Source organism: Puntigrus tetrazona, chromosome 6 (genome assembly GCF_018831695.1).
Source record: "Puntigrus tetrazona isolate hp1 chromosome 6, ASM1883169v1, whole genome shotgun sequence".
Lineage (NCBI taxonomy): Eukaryota > Metazoa > Chordata > Actinopteri > Cypriniformes > Cyprinidae > Puntigrus > Puntigrus tetrazona.
In genome coordinates this window covers 21,145,635-21,161,436 of record NC_056704.1, presented here as the reverse complement: position 1 = coordinate 21,161,436, position 15,802 = coordinate 21,145,635, and the positions used below count along the sequence as shown (strand labels likewise).

The 15,802-nt window shown below is 36.3% G+C and overlaps 2 protein-coding genes across 3 annotated transcripts; both read left to right on the top strand.

Annotated features, from left to right (window-relative positions):
* Nucleotides 1–265: 265 nt before the first annotated feature.
* Nucleotides 266–7,613, top strand: arl8ba (ADP-ribosylation factor-like 8Ba). Its single transcript, XM_043242019.1, has 7 exons — nucleotides 266–490; nucleotides 5,059–5,139; nucleotides 5,222–5,295; nucleotides 5,403–5,496; nucleotides 5,584–5,651; nucleotides 6,484–6,554; nucleotides 6,647–7,613. Exons 1-7 carry the CDS (start codon nucleotides 368–370, stop codon nucleotides 6,694–6,696), a joined length of 561 nt encoding a protein of 186 aa, XP_043097954.1. The 5' UTR covers nucleotides 266–367; the 3' UTR covers nucleotides 6,697–7,613.
* Nucleotides 7,614–8,279: 666 nt separating this feature from the next.
* edem1 (ER degradation enhancer, mannosidase alpha-like 1) lies at nucleotides 8,280–15,772 on the top strand. Of its 2 annotated transcripts, XM_043241992.1 has the most exons (13): nucleotides 8,280–8,844; nucleotides 9,207–9,279; nucleotides 9,980–10,083; nucleotides 10,264–10,435; nucleotides 10,527–10,710; nucleotides 11,053–11,055; nucleotides 11,174–11,348; nucleotides 11,743–11,863; nucleotides 12,692–12,862; nucleotides 12,940–13,013; nucleotides 13,106–13,202; nucleotides 13,721–13,882; nucleotides 14,349–15,772. In XM_043241992.1, the coding sequence occupies exons 1-13, from the start codon at nucleotides 8,381–8,383 to the stop codon at nucleotides 14,436–14,438; spliced, it is 1,890 nt and encodes a 629-aa protein (XP_043097927.1). In that variant the 5' UTR covers nucleotides 8,280–8,380; the 3' UTR covers nucleotides 14,439–15,772. The 2 variants fall into 2 exon arrangements, with proteins under 2 accessions (XP_043097927.1, XP_043097928.1); XM_043241993.1 differs by lacking the exon at nucleotides 11,053–11,055.
* The last annotated feature ends 30 nt before the right edge of the window (nucleotides 15,773–15,802 follow it).

Below are 15,802 nucleotides of genomic sequence, written 5' to 3'. Positions count from 1 at the left end.
CCTATTGTTATTTGGCAACGTTAGTTAAAGGTAAAACTTTACCATAACTCGATAAAAACTCATTAACAGCAGTAGTATGTGGCTACATATATACTGTAATGCGGACAGTAATTACTTTATGATATTAAAAAACACACTAGACTGGCTTTCTTCAGTTCCAAAGAAGCGAATAGCTGAAATAGCGTTCCTGCAAGCCTGCGCAAGAGTAGCGCAGCTTCAACTCACATGACACACTCTGAGTTCGCAAACGTTTCACAGTCATATGACAAGCGGGTCAGTTCCTCCCAAACACTACGTTACGATTCTAGTGGTGAAAAACATTGCAAACAACCATAACCTAAACAGACCTGTTTAATCCGGCATCAAAATGTTGGCCCTCATTAACCGCCTCTTGGACTGGTTTAAGTCTCTCTTCTGGAAGGAAGAAATGGAGTTAACCCTCGTCGGGCTGCAGTATTCGGGGAAAACGACGTTTGTTAACGTAATCGCGGTAAGTGTTTGCGGTTAGCATGAGCTAGTTCAACAAATCTAAGAAACCGAATGTCAGTTCAGTAAACCAGGCGCTTCACACGCTTGCTCACATATAATAGATAATGGAGCTAGTTTCACTTGAATTCACGGTATATAAGTGGGCAAGACTTGCTTAGCAGACTTAATTTTACGGTTTTGCGAAAGCTAACTGGCTAATATTAGCTCCCAGATGACCATCAATAATTTGATTGCGTAGTGGGTGGTTTGTTTTGACCTCGGTTGACAGTTTACTAAATACATATTGTAAAATGAGCTCGACGTGACACTTACGCCTTGAGCCACTGGTAATATTGGCAACTCATTTGTTTTCTTGATCTGAGTTCTTAAGAGGAATCCAAATCCAACCGATGTTGGCAACTAAACCTAACTGGATGTATTGGTAAGTTTGATGTATGTTACGTATGCATAAAGAGTGCTTTTGTTCGCGAAAAAGCTTAGAAGTAAACAATGATTCATGCAGGAATTTAGGACCCGGTAATTTCTCAGCTTTCACCTTTACTGTTTTTCTAATTAAAAATGTTTTAGTCTGCACTGCACTTTTCAGAAATATGAGCTTGTGAGGACCACAGATGTATCAGCTTTGTTTTTGCAGGTTTCTTTTACTTTTAGATTAGGTCACCCCATCATGGGCACCACAGTGTTGGCTTCACATGATCAACCATGCAGTTTATAGAGTTGTTATTATTATTATTCCATCGTAACAATTGATGCGGCTGTCATGCAAACAGCCATACCTTTCTCGTGATTGTACATGGTAGCTGTCCTATTATATGGAAGCAATATATAGGAACAAATAAGAGCCAGACATACATGAACAAACATTTTTAAAGTACACCTTTAAAGAAGAAAGAGATTCACCAAGGCTGTTTAATATTTCAGTTAATAAATCATAAGCACATTTCATGCTCATATATCCTGTTGTAGTTGTTTCTTTTGATGAGCTTGTTTGTGCTGTTGGGAGACTAAATGTGTGATCTAGAAAGCTCATTTTGCTTTTTTATCTTCTCCACATCAGTATTCATCAATGCAGGTATCATCAATCAAAAATGAGTCACTTATTAGAGTCTTTGCACATATACAAGTGAGGCAGTGATATGCTGCTTGATACTTTTTCTGCATAATCCTATAGATCACTAGTAAGTCCACAACTCAATGCAATGATGTGAAATATTATTTCTCTTCATTGCACTGAGTTGCTTTGGTGGTGCAACAAGTCCCCCGAGTCTGGCTGGACCTCATTTGAGGGCAAAAAAATAAAAAGTAAAATTGTATATAATTCCAATTTCTAATAAAGATAATTTCTAAACCAACCTAAATTCAGAGCAGTGCAAAAAAAAAAATGTTGTACATAGAAAATATAGTTTAACTGGTCAGGTTTAGTGTAATCCTAATAGTATTGTGTAATGATAAAAAAAACATTCTTAAATGGTGAAGAAACCTTTCCCCTTATTGTGGACAAAACATTAGTTCTTGTCTTTTAAAGTAAAGCTAAAGTTGTCTTTTAAAGTATAAGCTAGTTACAGAATTGTAGTACTGTCTTTTGGTATATTTAAAGGCACTTTATGTTTGGGAGCCGGTCTGATCATGTTTTAGTGCATGGTGTGGTGTGAAGGTCATTTAATCTTATTTTTATTTCTTAATGATAGCATTCCTTGGATGATCCGGTTTTAATCTATTATTACAAGAATTCATTTTGAATCAAATATTTTTTACCAATGTATATACATTTATCAGTAACCATTAAAAAGTTTGTCAATCATCTAAAAAAAAGAGGAATTCCACTGTCTTTCTGTGTCTGCATTTTGGAATGTACTGTATGTATGTATTTGTGTGTTTGTGTGAGTTTAGACAATGTAGGAGTTTCTGCCATTAGTCACAAGACTCAGGAACATTTTAATGCGGTCCTTCCTGGTCAAGTGACGTCCTCATCATGTGATTTAGTGCATGAGTACACAATAAGATAATATGCTGGTCACAGTAGTTCAGTTACATTTCTTCTTTATCTTCTTTAGTAGAAGGCTAGATAGTGTAAAGTTAAATATATGTATGTATATATATATATATATATATATATATATATATATATATATATATATATATATATATTTTTTTTTTTTTTTTTTTTTTAAACTAAGAAAGTTTAAGCTGCTCAAAAGCTTAGGTGTCTTCAGTAATCACTTGTTTCAAGCTGTTGGAGAGCACGTGTGGACTTTCTTAAAATCTTTTTCAAAATTTGGTTGACCTTTTGATGAACAGTTCTTTAAAGCTTAAGATGTTCTGCTTGCCTGGCATGCTTATGAATCATGAGTATGCTAAAGGGAAGTCTTAAACCTGGAGCCCTTTCATAAGCAATGGTGTATATATCATGTGATTAGGATTCTTCATCATCATGAATTGGTCACATTAGCACACTTTCTTTGCATTTTGCATCATGTAATTTGAATATTTATTGGTTGGGGACATTTCGCTTAGATTTTTATTTTTGTTTGATTCAACTGAACAGAATGTATGCAACAAATAAATTAACAAATGCAGAGTTCGTGAGTTTCTGTCTGATGAAATGTTGACACTTTAATAAGGATCAATTTTTTTAAATTTAAGATTTATAAATCTAAGCTATTCAGTAATGCATGGTTAACGATAAGGCAATCTGAGGATGCAAATTGAGACAGTTACCTTTAAAGTTGTCCAAATTAAGTTCTTATCAATACATATTACAAATCAAAAATTAAGTTTTTTACTTAATATTCTATTGATTTGTGCCATAAAAGAAAAATGTATAATTATGACCCATACTATGTATTGTATGGCTATTGCTACAAATATACCTGTTCTACTTGTGACTAGACGTGCAAAAGCAGACGAGGGAATTTCCCTCATCAATGCAGACCCCCTCAACTCCGAATCACAGAAGGTGGTTGAAAAATGCGCGTAAATAAATTCCCAATTATATAGAAAGAAACAAACATTTCTTCTTATTTGTTAACATTTGTATTGATATGTAAGGCAGTAAGGTATAGACAATGACATATTTATTTGTTTAGAGTTTTCTGACCTGACATATTGCAGCTGAATTTTTTTTGTTGCACCATGTAATGAATCGCTGTCTCGCAGCCTCCGGGAGAACAGTTTTTGCTGTCTTCACTCCACCATCTCTATATAGACTCTCGCTGTTTAATCAATTCAGCGCCTCAGGTGGAAATTGCATCTCCCGAGGTGGCCATGTGTGAACTGGTATCTCATTAATTGTTTAAATAGAGCAACAAGTGCAATGATGTTTTCATCAGGGCACAGAGATGCAGGATTTTCTGCCCTGCCCTTTTTGCACCTGAGGCTCAAACAAACTCCGTCAGAATATCTTGTTGAAGCATCTTTGACTTAACCAGCTCTGTCTGGATCTCTATGAGTTTATGAAGTAGCTAGTTATCTTCATGTTACTAGTTATCCCGAGGTAGTGTGCTGATTCTGTATTTTTTTTGTTCATTAGCTGCAAGAGCCATGCAGCCAGAGATGTAAACATTTTCTTTTTTTTCTTTTTTTTTGTACGGTGTACTGCTAAGCAGCATGCATATTCTCAGTTATTTTTCACTTAGTAAATTCAATTAAGAACATAATAAATATACTAAACTGAATAAACTACTTGTGGGCGTTGTGATCAAAATCTTATCTCACTATGAGTAGTTTTATAGCATGGTATATTAAGCATCATTATATAGCTATCTTTGGTAAAAATTCAATATAATTTAGTTTATTATCATGCATAGTTCGTCACTATTATTAGCCAATGGAGGAAATGACATGCATAGCGGATATGACTATGCAGTCAAGCAACGAATGAGTATGTCAGAATACTGGGAGGTGGTCCTAATGCTTAGAAAAGTTTATTGGCAACGCTGTGACAAAAAGGGAAAGTGTTTGTGGGGAGGGAGTTGTTCCTATAAAGGCAGACCACATCAAAACAGATTCAGTAAAGGAGAGGTGGTCTTGTGGTTTACATGAGCAATTCACATAGTCCTGGATCATTTGTGGTTATTAATGGTGTGACTAATGGTAAAAAAGATGAATTTCTAAATGAGATGGCAGATTTCTTTTTGAGATTGAGTGAACTTCTGTTGCAACCACAGAATGGCTTATCAGTTTAAGCTCTCAAACTGTTAACATTCGGTGCCTTGATGGTGTTGATTGCACAATGAAGGCACAAAATCTTTACATGACAGAAGAGACAATGGCAGTGACCTGAATTTGAGAATTGCAGCAGGTTAATACAGTAGATGGCAATGTACCACGCAAACATTTCCTGGCTTAATTTTTGATTGAACTTTCACTATGAATCATAGATCAAATAAATGTTTCTGATGGTAGGCCCTCAAATACCAGTGACTGCAGGCCTACGCTTACAGCAACAGGAAAAGAAATTAGGCGTCAAAGCCACCAAATAACAAAACCTAACTGGTAAAATATTAAAAGCAGTTCCATGAGTTAATATCCGCTATCTTTTTTTTTTTCTCTCTCTTCTTTCTTCCTCAGTCAGGCCAGTTCAGCGAAGACATGATTCCAACTGTCGGGTTCAACATGAGGAAGGTCACAAAAGGCAATGTCACCATCAAGGTTTGGTCCTAATGATTAATCTTGGCTTATTGGAATAATAATAATACATACTTAAACTAACATGGGTGCGATTATTGCACAGATCTGGGATATAGGAGGTCAGCCGAGGTTCAGGAGCATGTGGGAGCGATACTGTCGTGGGGTGAACGCAATAGTGTAAGTGTTAACGCATCCATCTTCTGTGAGCTGAAAAAAGGACATCTTCCTAATTAAAATGTAATAAAATGCGCATTCTTTGGTTTCTTTTTCATTTTCTTTCAAAGGTACATGGTGGACGCAGCAGACCGGGAGAAGGTTGAAGCTTCCAGAAATGAGCTGCACAATCTTTTAGACAAGCCACAGTTACAAGGAATCCCTGTAAGCCACCTGTCCTAGTTTTTACAGCACAACATTGCTTAAACATTTTATTTGCATCAGTTCTCATGAATGTTTTTTGTGTTTCAGGTGTTGGTGCTCGGGAATAAGAGAGATCTACCTAATGCTTTGGATGAGAAACAGCTAATTGAAAAAATGTAAGAGGCTCTACAACACTCATGCAGTAGATGATTTTACCCCTGATTTTTTTAAATTAAAGTCAACATGGAACAAAAAGGGACAATACTTAAATAGATGTACGTTATTTATACTGAAATGTATAAAAAAAGTAAGAAAAAAAAACCCAATTTGGTCACATAGGTGGAGAAATTAATTAATAACCATAATCTCTCTTTAGCCAATTTGCATAAATGTTTGCCAAAAGAACATTAATGTAACAAGTTCTTGAGGTGGAAATTAAGGTAGGACATACATTGTAAAAAAACTGCTGCATTGAATGCTACAATTGCTCATATTTCTAAATGTACGATTAGACTGGCTATGTCTTTTATAGTCTCTAACATATTCAGCCAAATCATATGATGCTAATAAGATTATCTTGCCATAATTGAAAACTTAATAGAATTATAATAATTGAGAAATTGCATTACAGGCTCAGATCATATCAGTTGATTTATTTTTTATCTTCATTATAAAAGAATGCTCTATTTGTAAAACTCAGTTTCAGTTTGGTTTCACTCTTTGGTCACCACCTTTTTTTTATACCAGCGTCAGATTGAGATTCTTTCATGTTTTTTTATGAATTGTGTGTGAATGACATGACTCATAATGTCTGTATGAGATTTTAACCATCAGTCTGGATAAGGTGAGAAAGTTTGTGTGGCTTGGGGGGTCTCATGTTGTTGCGAGAATTACTGCCATCTGTTGGCTAAGTGTTTTAGGAGCTTCGTTATTTCTGTTTTACAGTTTATTCTGAAGTCAAGCCACACCATATAAATTGCTGTATTCTGTCTCATGCATTTTCTTTAGGAACCTGGCTGCTATTCAAGATAGGGAGATCTGCTGCTACTCTATTTCCTGCAAAGAGAAAGATAACATTGGTAAGTAATGAGGATGCGTTGTTTTGTTTGCTACATGATGTTGCCAGTCTGCCTGACATGAATGACACTGTTATGTCTCCTGAACCTCACAGACATTACACTTCAATGGCTAATCCAGCACTCAAAGTCAAGAAGAAGCTGAAAGTGTCTTCAGAAGGTCCAAGTTTATCCGCTGCCATGTTACTCTTACACCACATCTTGCTCACTTTGTGAAACTGTACAGTTCTCCATACCGCCCCCTCACACTACCCTGCTCGTCTGTTCCCATAATTCTTCACAAGCTCCTCCCAACTGCATCAGTCATGTCAAAGATACATCAGTCGCTAAAAGACGCTAGCCTGCAGAATGAGTTCCTCCACCTCTTACAGCCTGCTGTCAGATGAACATTATGGATTCATGGTTTTGCAAATCCCAGCAGCTCCGGTGATCTCCACTTGGGGTTTCCCCGAACAAATGTATTTAAAAACTGAGAAGAGTTCAACTTTAATATCGTGTTCTGCCTTTTTCCTCCAGTCTGTCAGGTTATGCTCTTGAGAGCGTGTAATATTGTTGGGACTGTTGCTTTTATTTTTTTTCCTTTTTCTCTTTTCCCCCAAACTGTCTGTTGAGAAACCCGTAATCTTTAAATACGAGGAGCAGTCCAGTAAATAAACAGTTCAAATGATGATTCAGAGAGATTTTTACAGAAATGAGTGTAAGTATATTTGAGAGGATGAATGTTTTGTTGGTAAAGGTTTTCATTTAGCTCAATGATGTCTTTGCATCCAGTTCGTGAGCTGAGAGAGAGCGAGTAGGTGAAGTTAAAGTGCCTTGTGCAGTGTATCTGTCCCTCAAGATAAACAGTATACCGGGTGTGCCTGCCTGGAACTAGATTGGATAAAGACAGCTTACTTTGAACTGCAAGAACAGAAGGCACGCTTTTTAAGGTAGATTATTGTACTGTTGTCATTATCAACTAAATATTCGTGAAAAGAGGCAAATGTTGGAAACCCCACTATTATCAATGCACTTTTGTAAATATGATGAACCAATAAATAGATTGTCAACATATAGGAGGAATCTTGCTTTGTTGTGGCTGATTTTTTACTTTTTTTTTTTATCTCAAGTTATGGTAAAGATATGCATGCATATGCCATCTCCTGTTTTCTAATTTAAAGTTTGAAAGGTGCAGCACACCTGTACACTTTAAGCTACTGCTAATTAAAACAATGAAACATTGCTATTGCTCTGCCTATTTAATTTTAGTTCAACCTTGATCATCGCACAGTTTTAAGATTTTGATTTGTAGCTATTAAAATGAATTGTGAATAAAAAAAACCAGGGGGAAATGGTATTGTGTTGCTCACTAGGTGAAGTATTCAAAATATTTATTTAATAAATTGATAAAATGCTGCTGAAGCCATCAAATTGAATTTTTCCATTAACAATTATTATTATTATTATTATTATTATTATTATTATTATTATTAGGTAATTGTAGCATTAGTAGCAGTAGTCAGTAGTAACTAAACGGATAAGGCTAAAAAGTCACACCACACATGTGATTTTCTCATTGGCTTAGAAATGCAGGGATGCTTTTAAGTTGAGCTGCCACGACATTTCCGCTGCTTACAACTTGCATGATTTACGTCTTCCTGAACGATTTGCGCCCTCTGTCGTGACGTTGCGGGCGGCTGGCCAATCGGCGATGAGGATCAGGGAGGGGCTGGTTTGTTGACAGGAAGTGTGTAAGAACTGAAAGCAGGAGGAAAACTGTTGACTTTTGCGCTTCGGTAAGTCGCGAAGTCGAAGAAAATTATGACTTTTAAGGTCGACGGCAGGCAAAGATGCAATGGAGGTCAATAGTCGTGGGTCTTCTTGTTTTGAGGGTGCTGCTGAATTGCGCGGTGTGGCTGGTGTTTGGACTGGGACCCAGCTGGGGCTTTGACTTCCCCATCAAATTCACGTTCAACTTGCATAAGATTGAACTCCTCAAGGATGGCGACCAGGCCACCGTCAAAACTAACGCTTGGTCACAGCACGTGTTCGACAACCGAGACCCTCAAGCAAAGACCTGCTCCAAGATTAGTGGGAATTCACCAAAGAAATCCTACCTCAGCTTCTTTCAGGAGGGCAGAGATGAATATGACAGAAAGTACAGCTCCTTCCCAGACGCTCTGAAAGTCAAAATGAGGGGAATGGCCCGAGACATGTTTTACTTCGGATATGATAACTACATGAAGTTTGCTTTTCCAGAGGATGAACTGAACCCTATAGCTTGTGAAGGTCGAGGGCCTGACGTTCTCAACCCGTAAGCTATATTTTATTATATCTTATGAAACAACACAGTCACTTTGTGCTGCATAATGTCATTATCCTTTTTCTTAGATCATTGTGAAGGCTGTAAGCTTTAGAAAATTCTCAGGAAAGAAGTAATATCTGAACATCAGTCTTTAGTTCCTTTACGCAGATTGTTCTGATAAAGACGAGCTGAATAGGAATGACATTCCTGTGTCATAAGAATGTGGCTAATCAAGCATTTGTCTTTTAATCTTTTGATAATAATTCAGTTACATTCACTGAGTTGAGTTAGTTTTTCTTGCTCTTTTTGTACCTGTCTTTTTTTCTCAGGGACGACTGTCCCAATGGATTTTAATAACATTTTTCTCTTAGATCAAATATCAACATCAACGATGTCCTTGGAAACTACTCTCTGACCCTCATCGATGCTCTTGATACACTGTTGGTAAGTCAGCTTATTGTACAGATGGCTTAGGTTTAACCTGTTCTAAGAAACTGGTAAATGTATTGGATAATGTTAATAATTAAATAAGCTTTCTAGCTTACTTTTTTTTTACTGTTGGTAAAAGGATGCTTTTGTAATTTTTCCAAGGTGCAACAACAAAATTCTACTGAACTGTTGTATGGCATAATTTAAAAAAAAACAAAAAAACATGTTAAGTTTATAGCACCAAAATCCAGAACAGAATTACCATTTTCAAGTCACAGATTTCACCCTATGGTTTTAAAACTGCTAATTTATGATTTATGAGTAAATATCTGTGGTTTGTTTGCCTTGAAGAGACTTTCACATTTTGTTCTTCAACATAAATTACACAGTCATGTATCGAATCCAGTGCTAAAATTTGTTCTGTTCATGTTTCGTGAATGCTGAGATCTTCACTACTAGAGAAAGAAGAAAAGGAGTAGCAGGTTTCATGATAAATGTGTTACTGAGCTTACGATTAACTTTCAGCAAGCTAGAAAACACACAACACATCAACAAAAGATATGGCCTCACCTGAACAAACTATGCATCTTGATCCAGGACTATAAATTACAAATAATCTCAGGAATTTTTCACTTTTGTTTAACTTCAGAATAACTCAATAGTCATACATGTACATTCATATATTGTGATTAAAGCTGTGCTCCCATCCCTGCAGGTTCTTGGAAATGTGACCGAGTTCCATCGAGCTGTTAAGCTTGTGATTGACACGGTATCTTTTGACAAGGACTCCACTGTTCAAGTCTTTGAGGCCAACATTAGGTGCAGTAATAATCTTGAATGAATCTCTTCATTTGAGCCTGTACTGTGGTTTATAGCATGATTACTAACAGAACAAAACCTTCATATTGTGATAATTATGGAGATCTTCTTCGTCCACCTCCTAAAATAAATAAATGTGTTTAAAAACAGGATCTGGGTCTGAACTTGTTCCTTTTTCAGAATTCTAGGCAGTTTGATCTCGGCCCATATTCTGCTGACTGATTCACGGCACCCATTTGGGGACATAGCGCTGAAAGACTATGATAATGAGCTGCTGCACCTGGCACATGACCTGGCCGTTCGACTACTACCTGCCTTTGAAAACACTAGCACAGGCATCCCCTATCCCAGGGTCAGGCCAACCTGCATAGCACTGGTTTAGAGAGATATTGTCTCATTTTTTGCTGCATTTAATATTGATGTCTTACCATGTTTTTGTGCAGGTGAATTTAAAGAAAGGTGTCCCTCCTGACAGCATTAATGAGACCTGTACAGCAGGGGCGGGTTCTCTGCTTGTGGAGTTTGGTATTCTGAGCCGTCTGATTGGAGACTCTACGTTTGAGTGGGTCGCCCGGCGTGCTGTTAAAGCTCTTTGGAACTTGAGAAGCAATGAAACTGGGCTGTTGGGTAAGTGGTTGCTTTTTTGGCCTTTTTTAATCTTAAAGGGGCAGTTAATTCAAAAGTCATTAATTACTTGACCTCATGTCTTTCCAACCCCTTAAGAGTTTCGTTTTTGTTCGGAAAACAAATTAAGATATTTTTGATGAAATCCGAGAGGTTTCTGAACCAGCATAGACAGCCACACAAAGGCCCATAAAGGTAGTAAAGACATTGTTAAAATAGTCCATGTGATACATGTGGTTCAACTTTAAATTAATAAAACTATGAGAATACTTCTGTGTGCAAAGAAAACAAAAGACTGTTTAAAAATGTCTTCTCTTCCATGTCATTCTTCAACGCACGTTCAAGCAAGTAATTTTTTATTAATTAACTATCCCTTTATACAATTACTTCACTTATACAGATATTGACTTTTTCGTTTGTTTTGACTCTAGTGTCGTTTTATTTTATTCTCTGGTTCATCTTCCAGGGAATGTGGTGAACATTCAGACTGGTCAATGGGTGGGGAAGCAGAGCGGGCTCGGTGCAGGCATGGACTCATTCTATGAGTACCTCCTTAAGTCCTACATCTTGTTTGGAGAGAAAGAAGACTACAGGATGTTCTCTGCAGCTTACGAGAGCATTCAGAGCCACCTGAGAAGAGGGTGATTATATAAACGTGTGCATGTTACCACAGCTGTTTGGCTGTAGTTTGAGCTTCTAAAGGAATTTACATGTGGTTGTCTAACCACCTGCAGATAAAGTGTGTCACTTGGGATCTGTGGTTAAGTGTGACATGGTTTGCAGCCAATAAATGCACCTATTGCAATACATTTTTTTATAAGTGTAACTGGATGTGTAGTTATGATGACTGGTTAAAAGAATTGACATTTATTGTTGTTATTAATTATCTGTAAGTGTTTGGATAACTGCAAAAGTTGTTGCGTACCACTTTGATCTCGTAATTCAGGGTGTTCATTTAGGAATTCTTATTAAACTGTTAATGTTTTTGTTGGCAAAACTTGTCTGAGTGTGCACTTTGTCTTTTACTTTTTACAGAAGAGAAGCATGTAATGAAGGAGATGGCGACCCACCACTCTATGTGAATGTGAACATGTTTAACGGACAGATCATGAACACATGGATTGATTCACTGCAGGCGTTCTTCCCAGGTCTACAGGTATGAATCTATGTCTTAAGTGACTTCTCTCACTCAATCTTCATATAATCTAATACAATACAGCCTGTTCAAAAATGGACAATACTTTTTTCTTTTTGAAGAAATTATTATAGCAACAATCCATTGAATTAATCGAAAATGGCAGCAAGGATAAATAAAAATGATCTCAACAATAACTATTCATCTAAGAATCCTGAAAAATGTTTTTAAGTGTAATGTATTTTAAACAAAATACAATACAACAGAATGGACAATGCATTGGGGCAATAGTGGTGGGCAAAACACTGTATTAGGACACAAATAGACAAGAATGTTCTTCCACTGGTCTTCAGATATGTCAATAACCAAATCATGCACCCAGGTTTGTTTAAGAGAGTAATATTTGAAATGAAGTGCCTATTGAGTTGACTATTAAAATTACATTTAACTGATAAAGAAGAGAAAGGGGTAAATATTTATTTTTCATACAAATCTTTCATAGTGCAAAGACCCTTACTTGCCCAAATATCCCAAATATCGAAGACACAGTCAGAAAGGGGTGGGGGAAATATATATATATTCTGTTTCTATTTCTTCTAATGCAGCTCACTATGTAGAACAATTCTAATAATAATGAACATGAGCTTTCTGATGTAATATTAAAAATCAATAACTAGTTGTATAGTGTGTTTCTGTTATATGAGTACATACATTGCTACTTTGCTCTAGTGCATAGCTACATACTCTAGTGCCAGACTGGACTTTGGATTGTTCAAATAGACCCACTGATAGCAATTTGTTATCCATTTAATTTGCGCTCTAACCAGGCACACATCTCTGTTTGCTTAGGTTTTGAATGGAGATGTTGAAAATGCTATTTGCCTTCATGCCTTCTACTATGCAATCTGGAAGCGTTTTGGTGCTCTTCCGGAAAGATACAACTGGCAGCTGCAGGCCCCAGATGTTCTCTTCTACCCTTTGAGACCAGAACTAGTTGAATCCACATACCTACTCTATCAGGTACAACCTGGTGCCATTTTGATCAGATATTTCGACATCATTTCAGCATAATTAATGAAAAATTTGACTTTCTGCAGGCAACCAAGAATCCTTTTTATCTTCATGTTGGGATGGACATTCTGGAAAGCCTTGAAAAAAATACCAAAGTCAGGTACATGGTTTAAAATGGCAGAAAGTGATTTAACTGAAATGCTGCCATATTTTCTCAGAACATATTCTTAATTTAGTTTAAATGCTTTTCAGGTGTGGTTATGCCACTCTCCATCATGTGGTGGATAAGTCCAAAGAAGATCGCATGGAAAGTTTCTTCCTCAGCGAAACCTGCAAATACCTTTATCTGGTTAGTCTACTATCCAGGTAAAAAACAAGTACACGTCCATAATGTAATTAAAGTGCTCTATTTTTGCACACTAATTTTGCACTTCATAGGCTTAAAATGGTTCTTTAGTACTTCTTAAGATAACATACTATCTGTATTTAGTTACCACTTGTAGCACACTTGAAACCATCTTTCATACAATAGTACACTCCAGTGTAATATAAGTGGTAACTAAATTCATTTTTTAAATACAAAGGTAGTATGTTAAGAAGGCATTTTATACATAGTGTCTCAAAACAGTACAGTTGAGTATGCTTAGAAAAGAATATTTTGTATATTAAGTACAAAATTAGTGTGCACTTTATGGAGCACTTTAATTACATTATGGAAGTGTACTTGTTTTTCACCTGGGTATCTATCTAGTTTTTTTCCATACTTTTATTTGAGAAACTACAAACATAGTCAGCCAAGTTTATTAGACGAACATTAAGTTTTATGCAGCTGATATTTAATAAATGATATTTAACATTGCTTTACAGCTTTTTGATGAAGATAACCCGCTGCACAAGTCTGAGAGTAAGTACATCTTTACTACAGAAGGCCACGTAGTGCCGATAGATCAGCGCTTCAGAGAGAAAAGTTGGGACGACCAATTTCCATGTGAAGAGCCTAATAATGAGCCCCCAGCTAACACAAGCAACGTAAGAAATTGATTTAATACACAGTATCGTTTCTTTCATTTTATGAATATGAATAGTAGTGGGAATATTTTAATGTCTTGTATTAAAATAAAATCTGTTAAAGGCTAGGGATTTTTTCCAGTCAGCTTGTCTAGTTAATTATAATGCTTCTTTAAAACTTGTCCTTGGATATTTGCTTAAATGCTAATTCTACGCTCAAAAAATATTTATCTGTTTATAATTATCAGACATTGGCAATGGACCCCACTTCTTTTTTTTAGCTTCTTTGAACACATTTTTAAATGTGAAAATATAAGCAACTTATTTTTTAATGTGCTTTTTTTGATCATTGAAACATGAAACTTTTAAAACAATTCACTATGTTTCACTACAGTGTTTCATAAAGTAGTGTTTTGTCAGGGACATGACAATAGACCTTTAAAGTGGTCGCAGAAATAAGAATGACATATTTTCATTTGTCTAATAGTGTGAAAGGATTCCTGAAGAGCGACGTTACGGCCTTCCGCTAAAGAGCATATACATGAGGCAAATAGACCACATGGTGGGGCTGTCCTGACATCAGTACTGTCCCTGGACATCTCAACACGTATAAACCCCCTGGAGGGGTTTAATAACTCTCCAGTCAGAGAACTTTTAAGTCTCGTTTTTGCACATGAAGTGGTCAGCAAATCAACCAGTACCAGTTGTTGTGTTTTTAGACATAGAAGTTGTCTTCTGTTGTCATCTGTTGTCTTAATTTGGACCATGTTTTTTGGGTTTGGCTACGATTTCAGATCACGCCAGCAAAGGTCCTCAGCATGAGAAACACATTCAGGGCAGTTTGTCTCTTCAGAATCCTAAAATCCTTTGCAAAACTGCTTTTGGTTTTTTGGGCAGATCGATTTCTATATTGTGCAATCGAGTGTGTTTACACACACTGTTACATGTTTTCTTCAGTGCCATGTTTAATGAAACTTGATCTAGTATTATAAAGGGCTCTATTGGGTTGAGATGGTATGCATGGTTCAGATTTTCTACTCAAGGAACAAGCTCTCAAATAAGCTTTATATTTCAAAAGTAGTTGTTTTGTACACCTTTCAGGAACAAACACAACAGATGGGCTTCATTTAATACAAATCAAACTGTATTCTGAAAAGTTTTCACTTTGCAATATGACGCACTCTTGTTTTTTTTGTTTTTTTTTCCAGAATTTGTGCCTTGGTTTGCAAGGTGTAGAACACTGTGGCCTATTTTCATTTTTCTTTTTTCGTGCATGTTTCCACATTTCTGCTGTCAGAGTATTGTCATAAAATTGGAAAGGATTTGTTTGCGTTGCATACATGTTTGAAATTTCCACTCACATGTTATTTTGACAGAGCAAACCTCATAATCTGGTACATTTTACACAGCAGGTGAAGGTAGTGCTACAGATTCTCTCTCAACTAGGTCTGGATGTAGTAATTAGTCTCCACTCCTCTGTTTTGTGTGTAAGCAAACATGCAACAAAGAAATGCATCTAAAATGTGACGATTTTTGGACCAAATATTACATTTATCAAAAAACACGTGCCTTCAACAAATTTAGTTTTTCTTCAGTCCTCAGGATCAGTAGTATGCCATAATTCAGTCACTGATAATGCAGAGGCGATGTGCATGTGCTGTGTAAGTAATCTCATTCACTTTTTTTTTAATGCTTAATTGTTGGTGCAAATGTTTTACGAACAAATGTCAGACATAAGGGATTCTGAGAGTGATCAGTATGCTGATAAAATAAGAATTAGTTTGATATTACAGATTATAATTTCCTTGGGGCACATACGGAGGATACTCTCAGTAAATAGGGGTTGATATTTATTCAAATCTGTTTTTATCAGATGCAAGTATTCTAATTAAAGTTGATTAGATTAATGTTGATCTGCTTGTTGATTTCATTGTGATTCAA

What these genes read in the sequence shown, in the direction of transcription:
- arl8ba (XM_043242019.1), top strand. Translation starts at nt 368, where the DNA reads ATGTTGGCCCTCATTAACCGCCTCTTGGACTGGTTTAAGTCTCTCTTC. An exon ending in AAGGCAATGTCACCATCAAG is followed by an intron (nt 5,140 to 5,221) that starts GTTTGGTCCTAA and finishes ATTATTGCACAG; the next exon opens with ATCTGGGATATAGGAGGTCA. An exon ending in CACAGTTACAAGGAATCCCT is followed by an intron (nt 5,497 to 5,583) that starts GTAAGCCACCTG and finishes TTTGTGTTTCAG; the next exon opens with GTGTTGGTGCTCGGGAATAA.
- edem1 (XM_043241992.1), top strand. Translation starts at nt 8,381, where the DNA reads ATGCAATGGAGGTCAATAGTCGTGGGTCTTCTTGTTTTGAGGGTGCTG. An exon ending in CCACATACCTACTCTATCAG is followed by an intron (nt 12,863 to 12,939) that starts GTACAACCTGGT and finishes GACTTTCTGCAG; the next exon opens with GCAACCAAGAATCCTTTTTA. An exon ending in CCCCAGCTAACACAAGCAAC is followed by an intron (nt 13,883 to 14,348) that starts GTAAGAAATTGA and finishes TTTGTCTAATAG; the next exon opens with TGTGAAAGGATTCCTGAAGA.